At 36.7% G+C, this 12,180-nt stretch overlaps 1 protein-coding gene across 3 annotated transcripts in view; it reads right to left on the reverse strand.

Moving 5' to 3' along the window:
• Window positions 1-11,887, reverse strand: part of LOC127636040 (protein CutA homolog) — a 62,234-nt gene extending 50,347 nt beyond the window's left edge. For 2 of the 3 annotated variants that reach the window (XR_007969546.1, XM_052116408.1), the window contains exons 1-2: window positions 11,766-11,887; window positions 11,652-11,688 (exon numbers count right to left, since the gene is read on the reverse strand). Coding sequence is in view for 1 of the 3 variants with exons in the window: in XM_052116408.1 (XP_051972368.1) it covers window positions 11,652-11,688; window positions 11,766-11,779 (51 nt within the window). In the remaining 2 variants the exon portion in view is untranslated. Of the gene's footprint in view, window positions 1-11,651 lie in introns of all 3 variants that reach the window. The other variant, XR_007969545.1, reaches the window with a different exon arrangement.
• Between the last annotated feature and the right edge of the window lie 293 nt (window positions 11,888-12,180).

Below are 12,180 nucleotides of genomic sequence, written 5' to 3' on the forward strand. Positions count from 1 at the left end.
CAGAGCGATGTGTGAAATAATCACTCTTTTGAGTGGGTTCTTCTCAATGAATTTGTCTAATGTGCAGGCTGAATCATTTGAAGCACTTTGTTATGCAGTAAAACAGTAACGAGATGCTTTAAATGACAGAGAACCAAAACAATGCTGATTGAAATGGATATTTACTTACAATTCTCTGAAACAAAGCTTGTAGCTGCATTCAGTTGTTGGCCAGTGATAAAGAAGGTCATGTGTGAGTGCATTTGCAAACTTTGAGTGATTGTCTACTGCAGGTAAATAAAAGTGTATCAAAAATCTATCGGTAAATGAAAGTACTTAAATGTACCAACAATTACCAAGCCAATACCATGTTTATTGGACATGTTCCTTGGAGTAACCTACCATATAAATACCATGATATATATTCTAAAATACCAAGGTTTTACAATATTGTACCATCCCTGTACCATACTACTGCCACAGCAGGCTTTGGAGAAATGTTTCTAGTTTGAGTTTATACACATTGGGATGTATTAATTATGTGTTCAATTGTACTATTTTGTGTAAAAATGTATACAGTACTCTCTAATCATTTATATCTACACAAAGAAAGTGATCACTGGTTGTCAAGAGCAGTTGCAATTTCGCTTGGTTATTTAAAACCTTTCTCAAGAAAGCCTGGAATATGGTGGAATGGCAACTGATAAACTTTAGGGGGGCTGTGGACTAGATTTGGTATCTAGCGTGTCTGTGCACAGCCGAATATTAATAGCCTTAAGTCAACGCCACACTAACAGAATCAAAACAACTGGATTTTGGCCGAGGGCGTCACACATACAGACTGTTTTGCTGAGATTTCTCTCTCAGTCGGATGTATGACTTTAAGAATGGCGGAGGGGTAATAAACATACAGACTTACTGCAACTCTCTCTCTAATTCACTGAAACAACAACCACGTGAGCATAAACAATCCAGCGGCACCGGTTTGCTTAGTCACAAGTGACAACGTAAACCTATAGGCCTTGGATGGAAGACTCAGACGTTTCTGCCAGGTGGTGGTGCTCTGTGGGCACTATGAACGCTGTCTCCATGTGGGCAGCACCCAAGCACGTGTGACAGTGATCGTGGCCATCGGAAGCAGAGAGATAATGACCACAACTACGAATATTAAACACAGATGGAAAGGCAACTTTAAAAAGATTCTCTCCATCAGTGCCACTCTTTTAGAAGGAAAATATAATCTTTTAGTGCAAGAATATATGCTCTTTTTGGCTGCTGAAGCACCCAGGGATGTCCTCTGCACGCCATAGGTACACAAGGGGGAGAACCCTCTTTAATGCGCCATAAATCCAACAGCTTTCAGAGATGAATGGACCGCCAGAGGAATTCAGCTCTCTGAAACACAACCACTCGGCTCCAAGAAAAAAATCTGAATGAGTGGTTGTGAGCCAGCTCCTTTCATACCTGTATGTCCGGGGGAGTGGCATGCAAATTCCACTCACCAATTTCCATTGGCCTTTTCTCAAAGATTGTTTGGAGCTCCCAAGGGCGACCCCTAGTGCCACTACATCTACAACATGTCGATTGAGTGACAGATAGGGAACTGAAATTGTCTTGGTCTGATGTCTATGTCTGTAAACTTTTTCTTCTGCAAGACACACGGTTACACGGTGCCCTGTAAACAATGTTGTTTAATTGGACTGAATCAACCTGACAAATCAGGTTATTCCAAATAAAGCTATTTTTAAATAAAGATAGACCCTTGAGGTATCAAATGCAGGTTTTTGCAACTTTTTTCAATGTATGGTGTTAATTAAAATTAATCTTTTTCTCTCATCTAACAAGGCCCCCAGTGTGCATGAACATATGCATTCTACGCAAGACCTGAAGAACAATTACACATCACACAGCTTTTACAGGGCAAAGTCACTCCAATTTCATCCTAAATCCAGTCTATGACAATGTTTTTGTTTACATGGTACTCATGTTCTTATTTCAGCAAGCATCAAGTTGATTTGCTGCCAAAATCGAGCATTGCAATACATGACAGGGAAATTTAATTTGTCATGCCTCTTATATTCTTAATCGGTGAGGGTGACAAACACACCGTCAAGATTTCAGCAAGAAGGCTGGTTGACATTCCCCACCCATGTTGAGTTATTTCAAATGTGCCTCTAATTTACCATCTAATTTCAATCACATTGTTCTTCAACAGAACAGAAGACCAATAAAAATTATGCACACAGACACAAACATATTCAAATTTATCTAATCCAAATATAGGATGATTACAACGACATTATCCTCCATATACGTACCCATGAATCACATGCAAAACAAATGGCAGAGGCTATTTGTTCTAAGTGCAAATAAATAGTGATAGAGGCTATTCACACTAAGTCTAAATAGCAAAGAAAAGCATCTTCTTTGCACCAAGTGCATATAGTGTTAAATGTTATTATAAATATATATTATTTATTCCATTATTAAATACTAACATACAGTAGGGCATCATTGCAGTGTGTTTATTTAGAGTCTCACAGATACCAAACACCAACACAAACACATAACCGTACCCCTAAACCAAACCCCAACCTTCCCTTACAAAAATGAACCATGGTTTTACAATAGTAACCATAGTATCGCAATGCTATTATGCAGTAAAATCCCATAACCACAAAATGAATCATAGTTACTATATAAACACCATATTACTGTAGTAACACCATGGTTAATTGCATTATGTAGCGAACACAAGTTGAGACAGTCACAATGTCGGGGAAAAACTGCTTTATTAAATAAAAGCAGGCAACAGTACAAAACAAGGGCAAATCCAGTGAAGAGTAGTCAAGGGGAGCGTGAGGTCGAAGCTGGGGAATCGGAGAATATAAAAGGGGCAAATCCAAAGAGAGAGGTCGTGGAAAGCGTAGGGTCAAAGCCGGGGTAATCAGAATCAGTGAGACGGGACTAGAGGGAGCAAAAGACAGGGGAACAAGGGGAGCTGGCAAGCTAAGGGGTAAACGAGAGGAGTTTCAGAACTAGACGAGACTAGCGGGGGGCAAAGACACGGGAAACTAAATACAATAACCAACAAGCGGGAGACGAATGTGCTGTGATATTTATAGGGGAACAAACGAGTGGTGCAGGTAAAACGAATGACAGGTGATGGGACTAGTACAGGTGTAACGAATAAAGGGGTGATTGAGACGAGTGCAGGTGGTCATAATGTTCTGGCCATAGGAGCGTGCATGTGAGCCCGAGGGGGAAGATAGTGTACAAGCGTGTGAGCTCGTAGGAGCAAAAACGAGCCTGCAAGCTCGAGCGAGCAAAACGGGCGTGGTAGCCCGAGGGAGCAAAACGAGCGAGGAAGCTCGAGGGGGCGGAGCGAGGGAGCGGGGTTCGTGACACATTAAAACTATGGTTTCCGGACCTGGGTAGCTCAGTGGTAAAGACGCTAGCTACCACCCCTAGAGTTCGCTAGTTTGCTTGTTCAAATTCCAGGGCATGCTGAGTGACTCCATCCAGGTCTCCCAAGCAACCAAATTGGCCTGGTTGTTAGGGAGGGTAAAGTCACATGGGGTAACCTCCTCGTGGCAATGCGCTCTACAAGCCACGTGATAAGATGCGTGGGTTGACGGTCTCAGACACAGAGGCAGCTGGGATTGTTCCTCCGCCACCGATTGAGGCGAGTTACTACGTGGCCACGAGGTAAAAAAGGGGAACCCCCACCCCCCCCAAAAAAACTCTGCCAAAAACATGGTTAATACAAAATGCCTATAGTAAAAAAAATTGTTAATTTGATAAAAACATTTCCCAACCTTTACCATGACCAAATCACTGTGAGGAAATCAAGTTTTTAAATGATATCATAAGTAATGTTGATAAAATATGAAGATTCTTTTATTTGAATTTATATTCCATACCTTCTGGAATTTTCTAAACCCATTAAATAACCTTTCATCAGGTGTTAAATTAAACATCAGCATTCCAGCAACCTAATAAATGTACATTTGTCTGGATTTGTTTGTCTCAAATCAATCATAGACTTAATTCTACAGTGATTTTCAAGCATTTCAAATATTACAATTAAGCTTAACCTTTATCAAAATGGCACTCTATCAATAAACTCACCAATTAAGTGGTGAACCAGCAAAAAAGGTACTTTCAACGACCAGTAACGATGATATAATGATCTCATGAACTCATAACATGGAAATAAACCTAACAAAAACATCACTTTTGATATTTCCCTCTGAGACACCTCTTTCCACAAACTCACTTATGCAAAAGGATGGGGCTTAGATTAGAAATCAGTCATGATTGGCTCAAATTGTACTTGTCTTCAAAGGAGTGACACATAAATAACAAAAAGACTATTGTTATATAATAAACCTCTTTCAATTGTCACGAACGCCGGTGAAGGCGCCTCCTCAACCAGCCACCGGAGATCTAACTCACCCGAGTTTTAACCTTGAACCACATTTTCCATAACCCCACATACCTGGCCCGATTACCCCACAGCTGTTCCCTATCACCTCCACTCTATTTAAACCATGCATGTCGGTGCCATCATTGTGAAGTCTTGTTTGCCCCGGCTGCATTTCTGAGCGTTCTGATTTTAACTTCTATTGAACTCCAGTGTATTGACCTCGCCTGTACTAGCCACCACGATCGTCTGCCGCCTGCCCTTTGTTGCATTAACGCCTGTCTACCTGATTCCGATATCTGCTGCCAGCCCCGATCCTCTGCCTGATCACGAACTCTGTTGCCTGTTACATTCCTGTGTGCTCATTAACTGAACCTTGCCTGTTTTGACCTGAACCTTGTTTCTCAATATAAACCGCAAATGGATCCCAACCAACCTGAGTCTGCGTTACATCAATAAACAATACACAAATTCCAGAAACCAGTTATTTCGGTTATATACAGGAAAGCTGAGGTTGAAAAAAATCAAGACTTGACGCAAGTCAGACTCGAACCTGCTTCCCTGTGAGCCGAAAGCTCTTACATGTCATAAGTTTTTTTTTTTTTTATCTTCTGACCACTGCCTATTTCAGTTAGTGTCCTCTCTTCTTCTCACCCTCTGAACACTACAATCCAGTTCCTGTGGAGAGCAGACCATGTACATATTCATTCTCTTTCTCCATCCATAATTAGTTGTGTCTTCATACATCTCAGCTGCTCCTGATCAAATACACTTCTGAAGCTGAAAAGTAATTATGAGATGTGGGACTCCATCAAACCTCCGACTGGTATATTTAATTACTGTGGTAATAGTTGTTAATGACTTTGCTGATTGATTCATTTAGGGATGTAGGAGGTTTAAAGCAGAACACACCACCACAAACATGCATAAGCAGGCAGTGTTTTTTTTACTTTTTTTCTGGCCCACATCTCACTATGCTTCCTGTCCTCTTATTCTTTCCCATTTCCTCTAGAATGGGTTTTTATTTTTTAAACTTATATTCATTTTCTGTTCCTTTTCTCACCTCACTGCTGTTCATTCTCCTTTCTTTGCACAGCTAAATTGAATGTTGTGTCTGTATTAACTTACAATTGACCACAGTTCCTTGTGTGTAAATATAAATGTGCTTGTGTGCTTGAGCATGTATATCCATGTTTACATAATCTCATAGGATGCTGTTTTATCCTCTAAATGCTGCTTGGGGACTACAAACAAGTGAAACGTCAAATTTTTCCCACTCTTAGAGAAGAAAAGGGTGTTTAAATGTGTGAGGATGCTCTAAAAAGCTGAAAATCCAAAATCACATTTTCTTAATTCCAGTGGTGTACTGCTGGCTGATAAACATTATTAAAAACCCACTTGATCACACGATCATCATGAATTCTCCTCTCTAACCATAGTAAAATCTTCTGTTATACATAAGATCAATGTTTGCATGTGTTTGCATATGAAAAAAGGAACAATGTTTTCTTTTCGTAACAGTGTGTGGTGTTTCTTTTTGGTGACTGCAGGGGTCAAACAAAGAAAAACAGGTAGTGGATGTTAATGATAATTAAGATAGCACATGTGAATAAGTGTTTGTGTGAGCAGCATGTTTAACTAGGCTGTGACAATCAATTAGTAAGCAGTGCAAGATTAAAATAAAGGTGAGGACCGGTGCGTCCTCTTATCTTGACTCACACGGACCAAATAAATGTAGGACTTCATGGCGGCCACAATAAAAATGACTCTACATGCCCCTAACAGTGGCCTTTGTATTCAAAAATCATTCAGTGATGTTTCAAATCTGATTTGTGCAATTTCATTTAAGGTAAAATCACAGCTAAAAGGCAGGCAAGGGAAAGTCCTTGAACTGATATTGCCTTTGTATTTAACAATGTGCCAAACTGGTATCTGAATCAAATTTTACGAATTTGCTTGAGAAGGGGGAATCTGGAGCATAGTCAAATTTTTCAAAATACTAGGTCAAAAACACTAATATCTTTAATAGTCCTTAAGTTTTTATATATGTTCTGGTGACTAATTAAGCAAAACTCCCTCCAATATATTACAGTAATATTCTGTATCCTTTTTCCTTACTCACCTCTTCATGTAATTTCTTCATCTCATTTCAATATCTCACCCATATATATTTTTTTATATCTGTTTTTGTTTTGCTCACTCAGTCTGTATTTTTGTTTTGCTATTTGTATAAAGTCTATGTAATGCTTTGTTTGGTTTTTGAACTTTCTCTATATCTTTCCTTTGTAAAACTACTTTGAGGTTGTGAAATGCGCTATATAAACAAAACTTATTTGTATTACTCTGTCTCTGTCTGTCTGTCTGTCTGTCTGTCTGTCTGTCTGTCTGTCTGTCTATCTATCTATCTATCTATCTATCTATCTATCTATCTATCTAGATGCTGGGCCATATGAAGAAGAAGCTGTCTGTTATGCTTTTAAACCATTCAGGTCAGAGTAAACTGGTCTATGAAAACCACATTCCAATCAGGTTACAAGAAGCAAGTAGATCAGCCTTCGCAAAACTGTGCTAGCAAAACTCTTCTAAGCAAGAGAGTCATACCAAAAGTGTGAGTGCAACAAAAGGGAAGACAAAACTATGTATTTCACATTATTTCTGGAAAATATTTTTGCCACAAGCACAAGTCATTTACACGTTTGCAAAAAAATTATCTATTGCATATATATTTTTACTTATGCTTGCAACTTGATTTACACTTTTAAAATCTTACTTTGTACATGCAAATCATTAAGGCACTTTTTTATCTATATAGTTAAATCACTTGTACTTCAACTGAATAAAAATAAACACAGCCCCAGTATTTAAATATGTCTATACCTATTAAGTACTTTATATGCAATGAGTTATGTTATATAACTATATTGTACAATGGTATTCTAATATCACTGAGATAAAATTAAACAGATTAATGCTACCAATATCTATCCTGTGACTTTAAGAGCACTGTTCTATTTTGGCATTACAGTGTGCTTGCTGAGACTTCACAATCAAATTGTGAAAACAGTCTCACTTTGCAGACCACTGGTTACCCTCTATAAAGCACTGGACAATTAAATGACAATGCTCACAACCACACTCTCACAAACAATTTCTTATAAACTCTACTTGGTGCTATTTCCAGTATCATAAAAATATTAGTACAATATCAGCCCTATCTATAAAGCACCACATTTCATTGAATAACCTCTTTGACACTTTTACTGTATTTGGCCTTAATCTGATTAGGACTGGATTGCCATAAAACATGATTAGCAGCGCTACATAAAAACTGTGTGTGACAAATGTGGTCCTCTAGCTTTCTTCCAGCTTTCCAGACAATTAGACGAAATAGACTGTATTTGGTCAAAATATTATACTGTATTTGGTATAATCACATTAGAGTGGTATTAAAAACATTGAGATTTCTGGTTATAGTAAAGCATTGATGCCTAGCCAAATGTGATATATATATATATATATATATATATATATATATATATATATATATATATATATATATATATATATATATATATATCAGCTAATTCACAAGGATGTCTATTTGGTAAATTACACACTATCTTAAACATACAATTATATTTTGCAAAGAACATCTATCAGCTTTTTGAAAGTGCAAAGCAGTTGTTAATTAACATAAAAGGAAGTGTTTAATCATAATTTACACTTATTAATGAAAGCAATTATTTTTGCTTCTAAATAAATAAACAAATACTTTCATGATGCTCAATGGCATTGAATTTGGAACAGAATAAATAATTTTTAAAACTTATTGGTAGAAATACAAATGAATATGTGCTCCACGAAGAATAAAGCAGTTGATCATACACAACTGTCTGTTTTCAAAAAAAAAAACAGACACACAGATGTGCCCCAATGCTTTGAAAATGTAGCATGAAATGAGACAGTCTTTCAGTGCACCTCTGAATAGAGGCCAATATGTGGTTTTGGCTGAAATTCACACATTGTCAGCTCCAGATCATTAACCTCCCGCAACCCCTATTTTGTGTTCTTTTCTTTTTCTTTTTTCCTGTCTAACCCAGTTTGTACTGCCTGCTTATTTCAAACCCAATCAGATTGTGTACACTTCAGCTGTAATTCTATTTTACCTCCTGGAAATTTACACTGAAAAAAGGCAATAAATAAATAAATAACATCAGTGTGTACAAGACAGATTGTTGAAGGAGGTATTTAGGTGTGATTACTAGTGTATTTCTGTCAAATATTTGTTACAGGAGAGCTGAATTTGTTTGTGCTCTCAAAGGACAAATGATGTGTTCATTAAATGAAGAGCATGTTGTAAATATGGTAAAATAAGGGCAGCTGTGGAATTGTGATGCCTGTACATTTTAAGGTTCACAGCCATTTATATTATTAAATGATATAAACTATATCATATACTAACCTTCAGGAACTATAAATATCTGCTTTTTACTTCAAAATGCATTGTTAATCAACATAGTCACTACAAAAGGTGATGACAGGAGTGGCCCCTCCAGGAGCAATAATTAATACACATATAGACAGTGTTACTCACACAAACACAAAACACCAAACCATCAGTGTAACACTTGACAATAAAATAATGCAATAAAAATGAACTAAACTGCATAAGATATAACACAGAACACACCAATGTACATAACTGATATAAAATAAGAAGAAACAACTATTTCAGTAAAATATAATTAAATGTGATGGGTCATGCAGGGAGTTCTGGAAATGCCTGATTATTGTTTTTCACCATATTATGTACAATATTAATCAATATTAAGTATTGTCTTGTTAAATATATTATAATTTTTTTTTAACCTTATATGTTACAGTAACTACACATTACTCTTTCTTCATGGTACTTTTAACTCTCTCAACTGAAGTGCTGGTCATGTGTATGGCAACATTACACTGCTGTGCTCGCTTGTAAAAGTGTAAAGGCCACACCTTCTCATGAATAATATCAAGCACACCCATAACGTAAAGGCACTGAAATTCAATGGAAAGCTAAACCATGTACGTCACGTCCTGTGACGTTGACTCAATGTTCATTTCAAACCCAGAAGACGAAAATAGCCAAAACATTACCTAAATTAGCCCTTTTCCTCTTGAAATAATACAAATGTTGACATTCTCTTCCCCTGTGTGCAAGATATATACAGCATATATATATATATATATATATATATAATATATATATATATATATATATATATATATATATATATACATACATGTTAACATCTCATAAAATGTGTTGTAATGTTTCATGACCTTTTAAAGCAGGATGATGACAATTTATGCAGTCATGACCTCCTGCAAAGTTACATACCTGCTTTATGCTTCAAGAGCTTATTACATTTGACATTTTTTAGCTTATATTATTCTACCAAAAAATTCTCCTGTAATTTTGATTAAGTAGTTACTTGGATTGCAGTCATATGGCAATGTTTTGGTTAAATCATTGCATAAATACTGCAGCTGCTGTATAAGTTATGTATAACAAAATTCTAGATAGTATGTCAAATGCTCTGATATTGATATCATTCTTGCCATTGTAACAAACCAAGAAAACAATGTTGCCACATCCATAAAAAGTTGTTGTTTAGAGAGTGCAGACAAGGTCAAAACAAATAGTTTCATTAAACTCAGTTGTATGTGCCTGGTTGAATATTTGTGATGTTGCAATATGCCAAAGGCACTCTTTGCTACAAGTGCAACTTACTAGCAGTACCTGAACAATTGGCAGCATATCATGAAGTGTTGCTTATTTAAGGGATTGTAGTCAGTAAGGATGCAAGTGATGTCTGCCTGTTAAGTCAGAGGTCATTTTTTTTTACTTGTCATACTTGTATTTTATTACAGCTCTAGTTTAGAAATACCTAAATATATCAGTGCACAAATATTCAATATTATGTAGAACTCTAGTTGCAAATTACATTTGATATTTATTGTCCTTATATCTACATTCTTGTAAAGGGTAGTTGTTCTAAAATAGTATTATGTAATATTTGCTATATTACTATCTTGATTATGTGCCTCCTATAATTGTATTAATAACAACAGAAAACAGTAAAATATATTTTTTCCTTTTTTTACTTATGAGTCATTTCATAGCAACATGCTAACATTAGACTCAGGAATCAACTGCTTAACTTCAATCTCTTGTGCATTTTTATTGAAACAGGAAGTATGAGTGGGACATACTGTATATTATACAGTATATGTACCTACATTATATTACACATACATGTGCTAGGTGCAGCGCTACGGGCAGCACTACATGTAATAACTGAGCTTTTTGTCTTATCTTATTTATGTGAGAATGCTACTTCTAAGCTAGATTTTCATCCCAAAACAAAGCTCAAGTGGGTGTGGATAGGAGTGTTTGCTGTGGATGTATGCATACAAACAGTATACTGTATTTGTTAGTTAATGTATCCATTGTATCATCAGTATGACTCTCTCCGAGGCACAGACAGCCTGTGGTTATGCTGATGTATATTACAGACTGATATGAAGGAGGGGCACTCAGTCATCTGCTATTAACATGACTCACAGAGGCACCAGCATGGAACAGTCCACTCTGTTCTGGTAGGGGTTATAAAGCTGTCAGCACCTCTCTACAATCCATTTCCTAATAAAACCAATTTATGTTTCTATCCCTTCCTCTCTCCACACTATCCAATGTTACTCTAATGACAGCGAGACCTGTAATTCACATCCATAGTTCAAAAGAGCATCTACCACAGCAACATCTCCTGTGTTTGTACAATTGCATAGTGTAATATATAATACAAGACGTATAAAGCGTATCAGCTAGCTTTTCTTTTTATACCAAAGGCCAGTGTGATTTAAATCAAGCTGCATAACAATACACACAGCAGTCGTGATTTCCACCACACTGACTTACTCAGCATGAATAAAGCACTAAATGAAAATACATCGATATTACACTCTTTCTCTAAAGGTGTCCTTTTCCATTCATCTTACTATATTATTCTTTATTTTCCCTGTAGTGTAGACATGATTTTATTTTCTACGTTAATGTAAAAGGGCTAAGGATATGTTATGCAATCATAGCTTGGTTTGAGTATCATTCTGTTTACTGCCATCACTCATTCTGAATGAAATAAAATATCTATTTAAATGTTTAGTTCACCCAAAAATGAAAAGTCTCTCATCATTTACTCACCCTCATGCCATCCCAAGTGTGTATGACTTTCTTTCTTCTGCAGAACACAAAAAAAGAAAAGAGAAATATCTTAGCTCAGTAGATCCTTAATATTCAAGTGGATAGTGGTCATACCTTTGAAGCTCCATACAAGTCCAGTGTTTAAATTAATGTCTTCTAAAGCAACACGATCGCTTTTGGTGCGAAAAAGATCAAGTACTTTTTAACTATAAAGCATTGCTTCTGGTCAGCAGCAGTATAAGTGTGTGATGTAATCACATTGGTATGTTCATGTGAGAATTGACGCATGTGCGACACACCCGGAAGAGCAGCGCTGTGCACAACTGAGTGGTTCTCTGAACAGAAGATTAGTTGTCACACTGTGTGCTCTCGTGAATGCGCATACTGCTGCTGACTGGAAGCGATGGTGTAACGCAGTTCAATGGAAAGGAGGAGGTGAGAACCAGCTTGACAATATAAATAATAGTTTAATAATAAACTGAACGAAAAACACACAAACAAAAAAACGGAGCAGCTGCATGTCATTCTC

The sequence above is a fragment of the Xyrauchen texanus genome, chromosome 4, assembly GCF_025860055.1.
Source record: "Xyrauchen texanus isolate HMW12.3.18 chromosome 4, RBS_HiC_50CHRs, whole genome shotgun sequence".
Classification (NCBI taxonomy): Eukaryota; Metazoa; Chordata; class Actinopteri; order Cypriniformes; family Catostomidae; genus Xyrauchen; species Xyrauchen texanus.